Below are 19,633 nucleotides of genomic sequence, written 5' to 3' on the forward strand. Positions count from 1 at the left end.
GCAGCTGTTGATTACAATCTACAAACAGCTGACGACAGCACTGATGTCGAGATATGCGCCTACACGCAGGCAACAATGGCTGATGATGAAACAGGATGAAATGAGCAGCAAGGCACATGCTGACGAAATTCAACAACCTCCTCCTGTCACTTTTGCAAGAGCGCTGGAAAGTCTCAACACCGTGTGGGCCTATCTGGAGGTCCCTGGATGTCAGTGCTGTGACAGTTTTTACCGTCTGGCAGATGTAGTCTATGGAACTCACAGACCCAAGAGTGTACAGAGGACTATAACTGATTACTTCAAGTAAGCCTAACGTCAGTTAACGGAAACTGTATACTGCACGTATAATAAACAGTACTGTACATATGTTTATCAAATGTCAAGCTTCTTTGGGTCACAACTGTTAAGTGCATGCTCCGATTAACTGCATGCATTTCTTTGGTCCCAGACCCTTGCACTTAAGCGGATTGCACTGTGTGTGTGTGTGTGTGTATATATATATATATATGTGTGTGTATGTATATGTGTATATATATCCAGTCTCTTGCACTTTCCTTGCTGTTACTAATATGTAACCTGTTGTTAAAATCGTCCGTAGTACCTGAAGATTGGAGGGTGGCCAATGTGATACCGTTTTTAAAAAGGGTTCTAGGGGTGATCCAGGAAATTATAGACTGGTAAGCCTGACGTTAGTGCCGGGCAAAATAGTGGAAACTATTCCCACTGAACCAATTCCCACCGTACCAGGGAGGACAATTCCCACCCATAACCTAAAAAATGCAAAACACACTAGGGCAAGTAATCTCCCTCCCTCCCTTTTCTCTTCAGATCATTTGGGGGGGGCCAGTACCCCTTCACACACCCCCAACATTCTTTTACACATCCCTTACCCCTTCCAGACATACAGTTTATATATGGGGGGGGCCATGCCCCCCACACACCCCAAAGTAGGTTTCAACCTAATTTATGTTTAATCCAGTATCTAAATGTCATAAATAAGTAAATAAATAGATAAATACAAACTACAGTTCATGTGTAGGGAGAAAATCCCTCCACGGCCCCCCAAAACTAGGTTTCAACCTAATTCAGCCCCTCAAAATGACACACTGATTACAATTCATAGCAAATTACAACTCTACCTATGCCCCCCACACCCCAAACTAGGTTTCAGTCTAATTCATGTTTAATCTGGGATCTAAATGTCATAAATAAATAAATTGATAAATATAAACTGCAGTTCATGTGGAGTGGCAATGCGCCCCCTCCCCCTCCCACATCCCCAAACTAGGTTTCAACCTAATTTAGCCCCTCAAAATGACACACTGATTATGATTTATAGCAAATTTACTCTACCTAAGGAAAGTTATTCCATTATTATACATCTGTGTACATCCATATGCTTCTCTAACCTCTGTGCTCTGTATTCCAGATGCCATTAAAAAAAAAAAACACCAGGACTTATGGGACCCGATACAAGAAAGAAGATTAGTTTAAAAAATAAAAAAAAGGCTAAGGAGGGTGGGAAATGTCTGGGGGGTGGGGGAGTTTTTAGTAGGAGCTGTTCCTCTTAAGTGGGAATTGTCTCCGTGGGAACTCGCCTGATACCGTTAAAACACGTGTGGACTATGAAATATTGCAGGAAGACTTTAGGAAATTGGAAGACTGGGCATCCAAATGGCAGATGAAATTTAATGTGGACAAATGCAAAGTGATACACATTGGAAAGAATAATCTGAATCATAGTTACCTGATGTTAGGGACTGTCTTGGGGGTCAGCAGCACTCAAGAAAAATATCTATGTGTCACTGTAGATAATACGCTGAAATCTTCTGCTCGGTGTGTGGCAGCAGCCAATAAAGCAAACAGAATGTTAGGAATTATCAGGAAAGGGATAATTAATAAGACCGAAAATACTATAATGCCTTTGTATCGCTCCATGGGGCGACCGCACCTTGAGTATTGCATTCAGTTCTGGTCACTGTATCTCAAAAGAGATATAGTGAATTAGAAAAGGCTCAAAGAAGAGCCACCAAAATGATAAAGGGGGTGGAACTTCTCTCGTATGAGGAAAGGCTAAAGAGGTTAGGGCTCTTCAGTTTGGAAAAGAGACAGATGAGGGGAGATATGATTGAGGTCTACAAAATCCTGAGTGAGGATGGGGGATGGATCTCCTCTCGTATGAGGAAAGGCTAAAGAGGTTAGGGCTCTTCAGTTTGGAAAAGAGACGGATGAGGGGAGATATGATTGAGGTCTACAAAATCCTGAGTGGTGTAGAATGAGTAGAAGTAAATGGATTTTTTACTTGTTCCAAAAGTACAAACACTAAGGGACATTCGAGGAATTTACATGGAAATACTTTTAAAACAAATGGGAGGAAAAGTTTTTTCACTCAATGAATAGTTAAGCTCTGGAACTCTTTCCCGGAGGATATGGTAACAGCAGTTAATGTATCTGGGTTTTAAAAAAGTTTGGACAAATTCCTGGAGGAAAAGTCCATAGTCTTGTCCTGGGATTTGTAGTATGGAGTGTTGCTACGATTTCAGTTTCTGCCAGGTACTTGTGATCTGGCTTGGCCACTATTTGGAAAATAGGAATACTGGGCTAGATGGACCATTGGTCTGACCCAGTATGGCTACTCTTATGTTCTTAGTTCTTCTGTCTCCGGTCTTTTTCTCTTCATCTGACACTGGTCATTCTTCTCTGCTTCAATATTCTGAGGTAAAACTATGACTGAAAGTGAAATATATATTATATTTACATGCCCTGCTGTGCTGCTAACAAAGCAATTATTTATTCATTTATTAGGATTTATTTTCCGCCTTTTTGAAGGAATTCACTCAAGGCGATGTACAGTAAGAATTTGCGGGACCCAGACCGTAAAAGTGATCAGAAAACTGTTATGTTAGGGGATTCCATTATCAGAGGCATTAACTTTGGAACACAGTTCAAGGGGCCCAGCAAAGTAAAATGCCTTCTAAGATCCTCAGCTAGTAGGAGTACCAGGCAAATACTGACTATAATCAGAGAAGAGAATAACAGTTCTAACACTGATGCTGTTATCCACCTGGGTACAAATGATCTAGCTCTAGCCAATAACACCCTGGGGCTTGTAGCACAGAAAGCTTTTCAGAAGTTGGGGGAGGCGTTAAAACCTTTGGTTGTTAATATGGGGGGCCTTGTACCCCGATATACATGGTACAGATAACTTCAGGACAATCTTAGGGCTAGGCTTACTAACGTGCCTTAACATATTAATAAAATGCTAACCCTGCAAAAATATTCATCACCTATATAGAAAGTGTGCCATACCAGAACAACACTAACATAGGACTCATGTAGTATTGTAAAGGAAGTCGTGCAAATAGACTGGACCCTAGTCTACAAGTACTTCTCCTGAAGGGAAAGCAGAGCAAGTCAGGCTGTGATAGAATCCTACACAGAAACTAAATCTATTTATCTGTCTATTTATTTAATGAGCATTTGATGAATCTCTTGAGGCCTACACATAGGCAGCTAAGCAGTTTACAAACCATCAAACAAGCAGCAACAAGCCATCAAATCGGGCAGATTCTTGTCTACCATGGACCGGATGTGATAGCTGAAGTGGGGGGCAAGCTTTGAGATCGCAAGAGAGGAAGGGTAGAAAATTTTTAGGAGAGCCATGTCACCTGTGGCTCTCCCAATCATCCAATGCCTATGACTTCAAATTCTGCAAGTCGTTAAAGGCTTGGTTATTTACTAAGTATTCACACTAAGATATGTTTGTTAGTGTGAATACCTGTTTGAAATTGATTGTTTAGTAATGTCTGGTTTGATTAATTTAGATGTTTTATTTTTTACCAATGTAAAAGTTCTTTTGCTTTTTATTATAAACTGTTCTTGAGCTAATTAACGAGACGGTATATAAATTTAATGTTTATCGTTATTATTATTGTAAACGTAGAACATGGTGGCAGAAAAAGACCATGCAACCTATCTAGTCTGCTCAGACTAACAGCCTGGTCTCTCTAATCTATTCTTCTCCCTCAGTGAATCCCCTGTGTTTATCCCAGTGCTTTCTTGAGTTTTAATAGTGTCCTCATCTCCACCACCTTCACTGGGAGGCTTTTGTCCTGCATCCACTACAGATTTGCTTCAGACTTTACTTTTTTCACCGTCCTCCTATGACCCCTCATTCCAGAGCTCTCATTCTGTTGAAAGAGTCCTGACTCCTGTGCATGGAGGTATGCAAATGTCTCTGCCATATTTCCCCTTTCCTGCTTCTTCTCCAGGATATATATATTGAGATTTCTTTGTCCCCATATGTTTTATGATTTGGTGATTTTAGTGGCTGCCCTCTGAACTGATCTCATTCAGTTTGTGCTTTGGAATGTGCTGTCTCTAGAATGGTACATAGTACTTCAGATCATAGGCGGTCGGTGGCCCAACTGTTTGGGGAGGCTAAAGGGGGTGGGGTTAGGGGTGGGGCCAGGGGTGGAGCTTAAATCCATAATTGTCTGATAACATGCAGAAAAAATAAAAATAAGTCACAATACCTTTTATTAAATTTTGATATTAGATATGTATCATATGTCAAAGAATAAAGTGGTTGCTCAAAGCATATTCTAAGCACAATCGCTCAACTGCAAAACACTATGCACAACTTTGTGCAAAAACACACTCAGAACCTTACTGTACCATAAATATTACACTGGACAGAACCTAATACACCAATATACCACCCATACGGAAAATGCAGACCGTCAACAATATGAAACAAGGGATCATATCACAATTCTCATGTAGAGCCACAAAACACCCTAATTCATGTTTAATGTGGGATAAAATGCCATAAATAAGTAAATAAATATAAACTTTTAATGTTGAGCACCTGATTATCAAAGTGGACATATTCCAAACACTATAAACGATCTTTTCTACCTTTGTTGTCTGGTGACTTTTTCTGATCATGCTGGCCCAGTATCCAATTCTGCTGCTATCTGTCCTCAGTGCAGGTCAGGAAGTCATCCTCGTTAAATATCTCCCTGGCAACCCAGGACACCTCCAGCCAACCCCCCCCCCCCCCCCCCCCGCTCTCTCAGCAGTAAGGTAAACAAACCATAAACCAATTTCTACAACTGGTTACACAAGGCTAGAGGGCTTTCACTGCAGCTCCTGCTGTGAGGATGGAGGTAAATCAACAATTTAAACCCCTCAGAGCACAGCAGGGGAGGCTTAGCCTCTCCAAGCCTCTTATACCGGGCGCCTATGCTTCAGATGAAGTCTTACCAGAGCAATATACAGTGTCCTGGCCATTCCTCTCCCTGTTTACCCAAGCACCCTTCTGGCTTTTACATAAGTATTGCCATACTGAGACAGACCAAAGGTCCATCAAGCCCAGCATCCTGTTTCCAACAGTGGCCAATCCAGGTCACAAATACCTGGCAAGATCCCATTTACCATTGCCTTGTCTACTTGTCTGGTCTCCTTAAGATCATCGGATAAGATCAGCCTCACATCCGTTTTGTGAACAGAACTCCCCCAGTACTGTAGCACTTCCTTAAGTTTTTTCAGCCCTGAGTTTTTTAGCATTAAATCTTTGCTTCCAATCTCTAGATTATTCCTCAGGCCTTGCTAGATCCCTCCTAATGTTTCCTACACTTTTCAGGGTATCTACCTGTTGCAGGTTTTCATATATGTAAAAAGGCGAGCATTTCCCAACAAGTCCTCCTTGGTATCACTTTAAAAATATTGAAAAAAGGTAAGAGTAATGCATTTTATATACTGCCTTTCTGTGGTATAACCAAAGTGGTTTACTTGCTATGTGTAGGTACTTTCTCCATCCCTAGTGAGCTCATAATCTAAATGTTTGTACCTAGGGCAAAAGTGGGTTAAGTGACTTGCCCAAGTCCACAGTTCCCCTGGTTCTCAGCCCACTGCAGTAATAGATCTAGACTAAGGACTGATCTCTGTAGCACACCACTGGTGTAATGCCCCTTTTCTGAATATGAACTCCATTTACCACTATACTCAACCAGTTTCTAAACTAGTTGGTCACTTTAGGACCCATTCCAAGGACAATTAGTTTATAGTTCGGGTACAGGCGGACCTGAACTGTGCTGGGGATAGGCCCAGGCGGGTGACTAGGCGTTTTGTGACTAAAGGTACATCAACATATTTTCGTAGTATAAGGGTTTTGGAGGAGTTCCTGTATTTGGTTCTTACAGGGATTTAAACCCGCTTCCTTCTCTCCCTTTGTCAGTACCTTATGTACTTAGACCCAGCAAAATTGGAATCCACATTTTGTTTTAGTATGGAGTTCCCTATGAAGCTTCTCTGGTAGATACTGTCTCCCAGGCATTGTTAGATTTAGAATTAATGATGTGATGATCAGAGCTCTTTGGGAGGAGCATAACATGATTATGTAGTTACAACAACCTTCCTGTGGTCTTGAAATGTAATCTAGAATCATGTGGCAGGCTAATGAGATGGAAGCAGGTTTGTTGCAGTGAGGCTGATGAATTCTGATTGCAGTTGTTTACATTTTGACTCTGAGCTGTAAAACATATTTTTTTATTCTTCAGAACCAGGGTAATATGGATGCTCTAAACATGGACACTGTGTGCCGTTTATATGAAGTGGGTAGGCAGCGCCTAGCTGAAGATGAAGATGAAGAGGAAGATCAGGTGAGACAAAATGATATCTGAATATCAGGTGCTAGAATTAAATGATATTAGAAAAGTGGCGCTATGATTCCAGCCAATACATGAGTTAAGTGAATCACATGATACCTGTAGAGCAGTGATTCCCAAACCTGTCCTGGAGGGAAACCCTAGCCAGTCAGGTTCCTCTCTTTTTCTGAACTTACTGTATGAAAACCACTATGCTCTGCCTTCCAATTAGAGCTGTATAGTAAATTGTAGTAAACTATGAAATTAGTTTGCATACACTATGCAAATCTATCTCGTGCATATTCATTGTGGATGTTCTGAAAACCTGACTGGCTTGGGTTCTCCCTAGGACAGGTTTGGGAACCCCTGCTGTAGAGCATGGGATCTCAATCAAGTCCTTGAGAGATACCTAGTCAGATTTTCAGGATATCCATAATGAATATACATGAGATAAATTTTGCATGCACTATCTCCATTGTATGTAAATCTATTTCATCCATGTTCTTTGTGGGTATCCTGAAAACTTGAATGGTGGCTAGGTGTGTCTGTGTCCAAAGGACTGGGTTGAGAACTGATGCTGTAGAGAGAGAGAGATCTAGATGTCTGTATGTGTAAACCACCTTGCTGTCAAGTCATGATTGGCAGTATATCAAGCTAGATAAACCCATAAGGCTTTTCCAAACTGGACCTCCTTCACACTGTACACTTTGGGCCTGATTCCCTGGAACATAGTGGTGAAAAGCCTTAGTAAATCAAATACTATGCTATGTAAGTGATATTTTCATTATATATACTTTTTTCTGTTGACAAGATTGATCAGGTCCCAAAAGTGGGTGACTTTGGGAGGAGGAAGTGATGTTGAGGGGAATGGAAGCTTGAGTGCAGAGGTCCGTTGGGGTTTGGTGTAAAAATTATTTTTTTTGTTGCTTTTTTTTTTATGTTTCAACAATTTTTATTGATGATATAGTAAAGCCAACATACAGAATAATCAGCAAGTTCGGTATACAACCAATTGTCTTATAACTAACAAAGCAAAAGCAATATAACAATTCCACTATCAACGTTTTATCCGCTTCCCCCCTACTCCCAACTCCCCAATCTCCCCCCCCCCCATCTCCCCCCCCCCCATCCAACTACTGCTACTCAACATTTCTAAAGCGCTACCAGACTTACACAGCGCTGTACAGTCAAACATGAAGAGAGACAGTCCCTGCTCAAAAGAGCTTACAATCTAAAGGACATAACAACAGAGACAATCAAATTATGACAGCATAGTACATCTGATTACACAATAGTTCATAGGGACAGACTATCCAAATATTCATTGAATTTGTGTAGATAAACCACCTAGAATCCGTTTATAACACTTATCCCCATCTGTCCATTAAATAGAGATCTTCAAGAGAGAAACTACAAGAATACAATGTCATGTCTACTAGGGAAAGTCCCCTATATGTTCGTCCCTCCAACCGAGCCACCCATCTTCAAGACCAAATGTACTTGGCATACTGTTTTACTGCTCACATGAACAGCTCCCTCTGAGCAGTATCACACGTACTTCAGCTTCTATAATGTGCTAGACAGTGCCAAGCAAAATCACATTGGGATGAGTCTGGTCTTAATGCTGGTGTAAAATAAAGTTTTTAATGGGAGTGTTGGTTCTTGTTACACATTGGTAGGGGATAATGGTTTCTCTTTTCATGTTGCACCTTGTTGAACCTTACAATTTAGATTCCATACCGGCGGCTTTGTTCCTTATAGCCACCTTTCCAGCTAGCCTCTACACATTGAACCCTACCTTATATGAAAGGGCACTCCATATCCATTAAAGGCTTCTTATAAATTACATTACAGTCCAAAGCTACCACTATATCCCTTATATTCCAACCCTCCCCCCACTCCCCTCTTCCTTACTCTCCTCCCACTATGTTCCTCAAACCCTATTCCCCCTCCCCCTCCTACAACCCCACTCCCCCCCCTTTCAGAAGCTGTCAAGTCCTAGCACACCACCATCCTGATGCAGGAGGATTACTTCATCACCTTATTGCATGCTATTGAGAATAAGACTACGTCCAAATAGAGCTTGCACCTCTTAGGTGACCCTCTAGCGTCTCTCGCTTCCCAAACTGCTAATATGTGGATCTGATTTCTCCAATGCCAATAAGCTGGTGGCTCTGCTACTGTCCAATATTGCAAAATAGTTTTTTTCCCCACTAGAGCAAACTTACGACAAAGTAGCGCAGCAAATTTATTCATAGCTTGAAAAGTTTGAGGAACATCCAAAAGCAGCTGCTCCACCGAGCCCCCTGTGTCTTGAGCCAACAGCAGACACAAGAAACTTTTAATTTGCTCCCAGAAAAACTGAACTTGTGGGCATCCCCAAAGAGCATGTGCAAGAGTGTGGACAGACTGCGTACATTGACGTCAGATGCACGCAGAGGAACTTGAACAGAAGATCATTGAGGAAGGAACGCCGCGAAGGCCAGAACAGGAGTTCGGCTGACGGGGGGTTGGGGTCCCCCATCAGCACAGGTACTCGACAGCAGCGGGGGACGGTTTTCGGCGGGAAGGGGGGGTCGACAGGGTCGCGGAAGGGGGGTCCAGGGGTCCGTAACGCAGGGGGGTGTTGAAATCGGAGGGAGGGCGGAGTGTGGAACTCGGTGGGAAGTGCGTGAGGCGACATGGGGTGTTAATGTTCATCGGGTGGGGGGGTGGTTTGGTGATGCGGCGAGGGGGGGGTCTGTGTTGCCCCGCTCCCTGCCACTTGCTCCGAAGTGGCAGGGAGCAGCGCACTGACAGCTGATTCCCAGGCAGGGGGAGGAGTAGGGAAACACGCGGAGCGTGTTTCCCTACTCCTCCCCTTGCCTTGGAATCCGCTGTCACTGACGTCAGTGCGTTCTAGCCTGCCTAGCAGACCACCTCCGAGGGAGCCACGGTCCCAGGCACATTAGAATGTTGGAGGTGAGAATTATTAAATACTAGTAAAAAAGGCCCGTTTCTGACACAAATGAAACGGGCGCTAGCAAGGTTTTCCTCGGAGTGTGTATGTTTGGGAGAGTGTATGTGAGAGTGACTGTTTGAGAGTCGGAGTGAAAGTGTGATTGTGTGAGAGAGAGCGTGAGTCTGGGTGTGAGTGTGTTTGTGAGAGAGTGTGTGTGTGAGAATGAGAGTGTGTGCAAGTGTGTATGTGAGACACAGTGTGAGTGAGAGTGTGTGTGTGTGGGCGAGAGAGAGAGTGTGTGTGAGACACAGATTCTCTGTTTGAGTGAGTGTATGAGACCAAGCGAGTGTGTGAGTGACTGTGTGGAACATAGAGAGTGAATGTGATAGTGTGAGACAGAGTGTGTGAGAGTGAGAAAGACATTGTATATGAGAGAGAGAGCGTGAGCCGTGCCCTCCCAATCCATGGCCATCTGTCCCCTGCCCCCTCCATTCATCCTTTTCCAGCAATTCCCCTCTGTCCCTGAGCCCTGCCCTCCCAATCCATGGCCATCCATGTTTGTCTGTCACCTGCCCCCTCCATTCATCCCTATCCAGCATTTCCCCTCTCTGCTTGAGGCCTGCCCTGCAATCCATATTCATCCATGCCCATCTGTCCCCTCCATTCATCCCTATGCAGCAATTCCCCTCTCCCTGAGTCCTGCCCTTCCAATCCATGCCCATCCATGCTCCTCTGTCAACTGGCCCCTCCATTTTTCCCTATCCAGCATTTCCCCTCTCTGCCTGAGGCCTGCTCTGCAATCCATATCCATCCATGCCCATCTGTCCCCTCCATTTATCCCTATCCAGCAATTCCCCTCTCCCTGAGTCCTGCCCTTCCAATCCATGCCCATCCATGCTCCTCTGTCACCTGGCCCCTCCATTTTTCCCTATCCAGCATTTCCCCTCTCTGCCTGAGGCCTGCTCTGTAATCCATATCCATCCATGCCCATCTGTCCCCTCCATTCATCCCTATCCAGCAATTCCCCTCTCCCTGAGTCCTGCCCTTCCAATCCATGCCCATCCATGCTCATCTGTCACCTGGCCCCTCCATTTTTCCCTATCCAGCATTTCCCCTCTCTGCCTGAGGCCTGCTCTGTAATCCATGCTCCTCTGTCCCCTGCCCCCTCCATTCATCCATTTCCAGTAATTCCCCTCTCTCCCTGTGCCCTGCCCTCCTAATCCATACCCATCCATGCTCCTCTGTCCCCTGCCGCCTCCATTCATCCTTTTCCAGCAAGTCCCCTCTCGCCCTTCCATGACCCCCCCCCCTCGCATCCATGCTACGCTCTCTCCCATGTCCCAGCCTGGCCCGCCCTCTTCTCCCCCCCCCCCTTCGCATCCATGCCCCCCCCCTTCGCATCCATGCCTCGCATCCATGCCCCCCCCACCCCTTCGCATCCATGCCCCCCCACCCCTTCGCATCCATGCATCCCTTTTTTTTTTTAATTCTTTTTAACTTTACCTCCGTGGCGGTTCGTGCAGCGAAGCGTCAGGGAAGGAGGCGGCGCTCCCGACGTCTAGCTTTCCCTTCGCTGTGTTCCGCCTTGTTTTGAAGGCGGAACACAGCGAAGGGAAGGCTAGACGTCGGGAGCGCCGCCTCCTTCCCTGACGTTTCGCTTCCGGATTTGTTTGTTTTGTCGCGAGGGCGGGGCAGAGACGGCTGGCTGGCTTGAAGGCTTCACACCACGAATCCCCGAACCCTTCAGCCTCAGCCTGGGAGTGACGTCAGATGGCTTCAAGGCTTCAAGGCTTAAGGCTTCAGACTTCCGGCTTCAAGCTTCCGGCTTCACAGAACGTTGTCCTGAGAACTTAGGCTTCCGGCTTCAAGCTTCCGGCTTCACAGAACGTTGTCTTCAGAACGTTCACGGTGCGTTTTATTATATTAGATGATTATTATTATTATTAACATTTGTATAGTGCTACCAGACGCACGCAGCGCTGAACACCTGACATAGAGAGACAGTCCCTGCTCAATAGAGCTTACAATCTAAAAATAATACAGACAGACAAGACAATTAAGGGCGAGGGAGTACTGGGTGAGAAGGAACAAGGGGAGGCAATTGAGTAGTAGCTAGGAGCCAAAAGCAGTGGTGAAAAGGTGGGTTTTCACCATAGATTTGAAAACAGGTAGAGATGAAGCTAGACGTACAGGCTTAGGAAGTTTATTCCAGGCATAAGGAGCTGCGAGGGAAAAGGAACGAAGCCTGGAGTTAGCAGTGGAGGAGAAGGGGGACGACAAGAGATATTTGTCCAGGGAGCGGAGATCACGGGGAGGAATGTAGGGAGAGATGAGAGTGGAGAGGTAATGGGGAGCTGCAGAATGGATGCACTTAAAGGTCAGTAAGAGAAGTTTGAATTGTATGCGGAAGTGGACGGGGAGCCAGTGAAGTGACTTGAGGAGTGGGCTAGTGTGGGTATAACGATTTTGGCGAAACATAAGTGGTGCTGCAGAATTTTGGACAGACTGGAGAGGAGAGAGATGGCTGAGAGGAAGACCAGTGAGAAGTAAATTGCAATAATCCAAACGAGAGGTGACAAGGGTTTGGATAAGGGTTCTGGTAGCATATTCAGAAAGGAAGGGGCGGATCTTACTAATGTTGTAGATAAACGACAGGTTTTGGCGATTTGTTGAATATGCGCAGAGAAGAAGAGAGAGGAATCAAAGATGACTCCAAGGTTACGAGCCGAGGAGACCAGGAGGATATGAGAGCCATTAACAGAGATAGAGAATGGGGGAAGAGAGGATTATGAACTATAGCCCCGTCTCCCAGCCAACGATCTATCCGGGAGTATGTATTATACTTAGGGGAGAAGTAAGTATAATCCCTCTCTTGACCATGTCTCCCCCGCCAAAGGTCAACCAACCCCCAGCGCGCCAAGAAGCTTTTAAATATGGCTCTATCTCGCTTAGCATAGTATACCTGCCCCTTTGAGTTGTCTAATGGCGGGTCTATTGTAAGATTGAAATCACCCCCTATTACCAATTGTCCCTGCGTGTGGAGTTGTAACACCCTCTCCACGTCTGCTATAAAGGATCCCTGCCCTTCATTAGGTGCATAAATTGACATGGTATATTGGACATTATACAGGGATGCCATGACTACAAGATATCTGCCTTCTTTATCAGATACAGTATTATGTATGTGACATAGGTGAATAGCTGAAAAAGCTATAAGAACCCCTTTTGTTTTTTGATTAGTTGTATTGGAGGCACATATTACAATGGGAAACCGCTTATGATTTACTAATTTTTCATGCTGTCGCTTCAAATGGGTCTCCTGAATAAATATCACATCTGCCTTTAGACGCAACATTTCTTTAAACATTAAATTACGTTTCATAGGTGAGTTAAGACCATGGGCATTCAAAGTAACACACTTAAACATATTCATTGGCCCCCAATCTTTCATCAAGCCTAGTCAGCCACCACCAGATGCCATATTGTTTCCCCCAACCTCACCCACCCCCCTCCCCAATCCTCCCCTAATTCCAACCGTAGCATGTCAGTTTTCCAAATCGTGACATGTCTACTAGAGAGGGAAGTGAGTCCCCGATCCATCTGCCAATCCAACATCATTGAGCCTCCACACTAGCCTGAATTTGACGCTTGTCAGGATCCTATCATCCTATGTGGCAAAGCATGTTCTCTAATACTGTTGGCCTTAGCTGGGGCCTGATGGCGATATAACTTGTCTTCCAGAGATCTGCCTCCTAAGGCGACCCTTCCCCTGGGATAGGGATATTCGGTGCCATTTCGGCCTGCCTTGCTTCTTATTACCAGGCTGCTGATGCTTCCCCGGTGGGTCACTTCGATCACCAATAGATAAGAATTCTTGTGCTTCTTCCAGCGAGGCCACTCTGCATTGTTTGCCCTCTTTGTAGAACACTAGGGAAAAGGGTGCTGCCATTTATACTGGATCCCCTACTCTCTTAATCGGCTGGTTAGAGGGCATAATTCACTCCGCTGCTTGAGTGTGTAGTTGATGAGAGGTCATGATAAATCTCTGTAGGATAGCTGTCCCATTGTATAGGGCTGGCCGCCCTTGCTTTGTGCATCACTGCTTCCTTCATTTGAAATTCAGCAAAGCAAACCACGATGTCTTTAGGTACATTTGGTTTTCTCGTCCCCAAGGCTCGATGGGCATGCTCAATCCGAACTGATGCTGGTGCACAGGGTTTGTCAGTGTCGGAGAGCAAGTGGGCCGTAAGGCGCTGAACTACTTCTTCGTAGTCTGAATATTCGAGTAACTCCGCCAGCCCACAGACCCATATGTTGGAGCGGCGACTCCGGGTTTCTAGATCTTCCACCTTATCTAGGAGGTACCTGGTTTTGTTTTTTTGGTCCTGTAATTACTGTTCCAGCATAGTTAAAGACTCTGCATGTTCTTCCAGGCCCGCTTCCATTTCAGCCACACGCTTACCCAGCTCAGCTATTTCTCCTCTGAGGTCTGCCCCCAACGTCGCCAACTCTTGGCGCATTGCCTTTAGATCTGACCTGATTTCTTGGAGCCAACTGCATAGTGTGGGCCACGTTTCATGCTGTGGTACCGACGTCTCTCCATTCGCATTAGGTACCGCCAATTCCGGCACGAGCTGTTAACTTTCCAAATCTCGGGCGCCATGTTCCTCGGGCTGCGTAGCAGGAGACATTGCCCCCAAAGCAGGCATAGTCTATGCAGCACCCCTGCTGTCCAGTTAAGAGTGTAGCACGCTTGATATTTTGTGGAGGAACGCTAGTATTTAAGCTAATTGTTGGCAGTAGCTTGGGAGCTCCGTTTTCAAGCTGCCATTCGGGCCTTCCTTGACGTCATTTCCTCCATGGGATTTGGTGTAAATTTGAGTGATTCCCTTCTCATGCACCTTCGATTTCAGCAGTGACAGTGGGAACTGGTGTGGCAGTACCCCTGATGTCCACCCGCAGGCAGTTTGAGCAGTTCAGATGCTCTGCTGGTGTCAGCAGCAAAGTAGCAGAGAATGGCCTGCGAAGTGAGCGAAGGAACGAATATAGTGACTGCATGTGAAACTGTTGAGTGGAGTGTGATGGATCAAAAGGAGGAACAAGAATTTCTAACAAAAATGAACCTTCGCACCTAGTTAGAGCTTAAAGAGGAGATGAAGGCACTGCTGGAGAGTGTGGAAGGCACAGTGGCAGAGGTGAGAGAAGAAATTTGAGACTTAAGCCACCATTTAGAGCAGAATAAAGGCATGGTGGAGACGCAGACATGAGGTTCTTACTTTAAATACTAAAACTGCCTGGATAAAAATTGTGCAACATGTGCTGGAGGAGTGGATTGAAGAGCTGGAGAATTGATCCCGCATAAGCAGCCTGCATTTTGGGGATGAGGGATGCTAGTGTGGCAGTCTGACACAGATGCCAGTGTGCTCTCTGTAGCTTAAATTGGGGCAAAGGTGCACTTTCCTCTGAGACCCCGCAAAAAAAGGGACCCCCAAGTGCTGCTGTAGTTTCCAACAGAAGGAGGCAGTTTTGCAAAAAGCATGTCAGATGAAGGACATTAAATGGCAAGGCCATCAAATAGAAATATTTCAGGACTTGGCTTGCATGACTTTACAAAAGATATGATGAATGTAGGCAATAACAAGATACCTGAGAGAGGAAAATTTTAGATACAGGTGGCTATTCTCATTTGTTGTGCTATGTACCATAAAAGTGGTTTCCAGGAAAGTGAAAACTGTGGCAGAAGCTTGGCAATAACTAAGAGATAGAGGATGTAGTAATATACCCCAGCCAGCAGTGACAGCTCCAGATCAATTGAAGCAGATGACCAGTGTTGACTGGCAGAAAGTGCAGAATGACAGTCACAGGACCAGGAAGATCCTAGAAGAACACATAGCAGAAATGGATAAATGACCTGCCCTTAGGAGGGTCTTGAAAGGCCCTTACTTTTCTCTTCTAACTAGTGAGGTTTCACGGGTGGTTCTTATAATGACACAGAATTAATTTTTTTTTTTTTGCATTTGTATCCCAGATTTTCCCACCTGTTGGTGGGTTCCATGTGGCTTATATAGAACAAAGGGGGTGGTTATAAGGTATTGTTAGAGATTTACAGGTCTGTAGAGCTTTCTCGTTGAAGTGAGCCAGGGTAAGTACATAGGAGCTTCTATGTATATTACATGACTATAAATTAGAAAGAGTCGAATTAGAACACTGTAAAGTTGAGAAGGGGTGTGCATTACATGACTATAGTTAGGAAGTTATAAAAAACAAATTGAAAAGGAGCGCTATGTAGTCAGGTAGGGTTGCATCGTTAGGGAGGTTTCAGAACCAGTGGGTCGTGGATGCTTAGTACGTTGAGAGTCTTGGATGGGTGCATTGAATGTTTGGCTCAGGTTGATCATTGTAAACTTGTATCTTTCCTTATAGACTGTCGAATTTATGGGTGGGATTCTGTTGGACCACTGGATGGTCAGGTTGGTTCATCGGGAATGTGTTTCCTGAATAGGTTGGCCTTTAGGTGTTTTCAGAAGGCTAGATAGTTGTCTTTCAGTTTTAGGTCCTTTTGGGAGTGTATTCCAAGTTTCAGTGCCGATATAAGAAAAGCTAATTGCGAGAATTGATTTGTATTTGATGTCTTTGAATGACGGGAATTTAGGGTAAGGTAAGATCTTGCTGATTTGTTTATGTTCCAAATCTGTAAGTCTATAAGGTTGGACATGTAGCCTGGGGAGAGGCCGAAGATTATTTTGTATACCAGCGAACAGATCTTGAAGGCTATGCGGTCCTTGATCAGCAGCCAGTGTAGTTTCAAGAGGAAGGGTTTGGCGCTGTCGAATCTTGTTTTTCCAAAGATGATCTCCCTGCTGTGCTTTGTGCTGTGTTTAGTTTTTTTAGGATTTGCTGTTTGCATCCTGTGCATATTCCATTGCAATAGTCCACGTGAGCTAGGATCGTGGTCTGAGTTAGGTTTAGGAATGTGTCATGGAAGTATTGTACTGTTATATGGGAACAAGAGCACAAGGCAGTGTGTTTTTTTTCCCCCTTGTTGAGTTTGTTTGAAGGCAGATGCCCAAGATTTCATGATCATGCTGGTTGTGATTTCGGGGTTAATTTCTGATGGGTTGTTTTTTAACCGGATGTAGATTGTGATGTCATCAGCGTAAAGGAATGGGTTGAGTTTTTGGTTTGATAGGAACTTGGCTAGTGGAATCATCATTAGGTTGAATAAAATGGGAGAGAGTGGTGAACCTTGTGGGACTCCACATTCCGTTTTCCAGGGGGGCGAGATTTCTGAATTTGACTTGGTATGATCTGGTGGTCAGGAATCCTTTGATCCAGGAGAGTGTATTTCCCCCCCTGGTTCCTACTTTGTCTAGTATTCTTAGAAGAATTTGGTGCTCAACATATCAAATTGGAGTAATAGGATGTTGTTGCCTCTCGCAATTTCCAGTTTGAATTTGGCCAGTAATATGATTAGAACTGTTTCAGTACTGTGGTTTGCTCTAAAGCATTGTGATTCATGTAGTATGGAGAATTGGTTGATGTAGTCCATTAGTTTGGCTGCTATACTTTCCATATATTTCAATGCACTCTTTTGTGCAGTTTGTTTTGGTCTTCTAGATGTAGGTTTTTGTCCCCTATTAGTAGTACAATTGGCTTTGATACACACATATCCGATATGAAATCCATGATGGTTGATCGGGTGGCACTCCATTTTCCTGGGGGTCTATAGAATGTGATGCAACAGAGGTGGTTGAGTAAGGATTTGTCTTTAATCCTGATTGCAGCTATTTCAAGGTGTGGTGTTACCAATTCAGCAATTGTTTCTGTTTCGAAGTGGGCTCCATGAATAATTGCGATGCCTCATCCTTTTTTTCCTTTTCTGGTCCAATGTAGAATTTTGTAGCCTGGTGGACAAAGCTCGAGGATTACGGGGTCATCGTTTTGTGGATCCAGATTTCATTGATGAAGAGTAACTCTAGATTATCCTCTGTGATCCAGTCATTTATATCATCTGCTTTATTTACAGGTGATCTTGCATTGATGTATCTCACTTGAATTGGCTGATGGATTTCTACAGTTGTCGTGAGTTTGGGGATTTGGAGTATTTGTCGTTTGTAGGGCTTGTGGGGTTGTTTTGGTCTCTTTTTTTGTCATCTGGTGTGTTTGGCTCCTATGTGGGGCTATTCTGTTAAAAGATCAAGTTTTTTCTTGGAAGGTGGAATATTTGGTTGTTTGGTGGTGGGTATGATGTTGAAGTCTTCTTGTGGTAGTGCTCGAATGGTGTTTAGTAGTGTTAGTGTGTAGAGTCCAAGGAGTAGGTTTATGAGGTGCATATTGATTTCCTTTTGGGTGAGTGGTAGTTAAGTGGGTGTGGTAATTCAAGGGGGTTTGATGTTGAAGCAAGTTGTGTTGGTAGTGCCGTAGAGGCTTGTGTTGTTTTACCCAGGTTAGATGGCAATTCCTCTACCATTGTAGTTCAATTGGTTTGGCAGCCTCTCAGTTGCTCTCTCCGGCCATAGAGGTATGCGTTGTTTTTCCCAGGTTGGATAACGATTCCTCTGGCCTTGTGGTTCAATTGGTTTGGCAGCCTTTACAGCTCTCTCTGGTAACAGGATCGGTGTTTTTGAAGCGTCTGTGGCCGAAGTGCATTTACTTTCGATGGAAGCTTGGAGAGGTTGTTTTTTTTTAATCCTTTATAAGACTGCTGTTAGTTTGGAATCACTGCCGATTTTGACTATAAGCTGTACTTGGGTAGTTATTGAGGTGGGTTTTTATACCTCTATACATGGTTTGCGCCCGTTGCTGGGGTGTGAGCGGCTGGGGAAGCCTGGTTACTCGTGACCCTTTGAATATTCTGCCTTGACGATCTGCCTGTTCCGGTTGAGCAGGGGCGGTTAGCGGTTGTTTTTCTTCACTTTGTGGGACTTCTCTGTCACCATGTATTTGCCAGGTATTTGTGACCTGGATTGGCCACTGTTGGAAATAGGATGCTGGGCTTGATGGACCTTTGGTCTTTACCAGTATGGTAATACTTATGTAGTTATGATCGCGGGTGGCTGCGTTCTCTGTGGTAATGTGGATGAATGGTGGCTGGTTAACATCTTCCTTCAGTTTCGCAGTGGATTGAGAACCAACCTTGCTGTGTTGATCAGCACTGAGTGATGTAGTGTAGGCCAGGTAGGTGATGGCAAGGCTCTTTGAAGTCCGGGGTGGAGGTGGAGGCCTTCCGTGGTTGTGTTGGTGCGTTTCCAGGAGTTGTAGCAGGAACCAGGACGGGATGAGAGCAGAATGCTCTATGAATTCCAAGGTGGGAGCAGGGCTCTCAGTGGTTGCGTCAGACAGCTTTGAGTGTTGCAGCGAGAGCCAGGACAGAGATGACAGCAGAGGCTCTAAGCTTCAGGGTGGGTGTAGAGGTTCTCGTCGGCTGGCTGTAGGATGAGAGCCGGGTTCTTTAACTGAGCGAAGGAGTTGAGCTTTCAGTATCTCCATCAGTCCGAGGTCTGGAGCTGCATCTAGTGTCCAGAAAACGGTGGGAGCGGAGGCTTAGATTTGGAAGCGGAGCCTGTGTTCTTAGCGAGATGAGACACGCTAGGATGTACACTCCATGTTCAGGCATGACCTGGTAAAGGCGGTTAGCTTAGCAGAGTTTTAAAAAGGTTTGGACGGCTTCCTAAAGGAAAAGTCCAATGACCATTATTAAATGGACTTGGGGAAAATCCACTATTACTGGGATAAGCAGTATTTTATTTTTTTATTTTTGTTACATTTGTACCCCGCGCTTTCTGGCAGGCTCAATGCGGCTTACATGGGGCAATGGAGGGTTAAGTGACTCGCCCAGAGTCACAAGGAGCTGCCTGTGCCTGAAGTGGGAATTGAACTCAGTTCCTCAGGACCAAAGTCCACCACCCTAACCACTAGGCCACTCGTCCACTCAATATACTCAACAGTATAAAATGTTTTGTACTTTTTTGGGATCTTGCTAGGTATTTGTGACCTGGATTGGCCACCTTTGGAAACAGGATGCTGGGCTTGATGGACCTTT

General features: G+C 44.8%; 1 protein-coding gene across 4 annotated transcripts in view; it reads left to right on the forward strand.

Annotated features, from left to right (window-relative positions):
- Positions 1 to 19,633, forward strand: part of DCAF1 (DDB1 and CUL4 associated factor 1) — a 648,223-nt gene that overhangs the window by 546,598 nt on the left and 81,992 nt on the right. For 3 of the 4 annotated variants that reach the window (XM_030205586.1, XM_030205587.1, XM_030205588.1), the window contains one exon: positions 6,564 to 6,665. In XM_030205586.1, the coding sequence (XP_030061446.1) occupies positions 6,564 to 6,665 (102 nt within the window). Of the gene's footprint in view, positions 1 to 6,563; positions 6,666 to 19,633 lie in introns of those variants that run through there. The other variant, XM_030205589.1, reaches the window with a different exon arrangement.

The sequence above is a fragment of the Microcaecilia unicolor genome, chromosome 6, assembly GCF_901765095.1.
Source record: "Microcaecilia unicolor chromosome 6, aMicUni1.1, whole genome shotgun sequence".
NCBI lineage: Eukaryota > Metazoa > Chordata > Amphibia > Gymnophiona > Siphonopidae > Microcaecilia > Microcaecilia unicolor.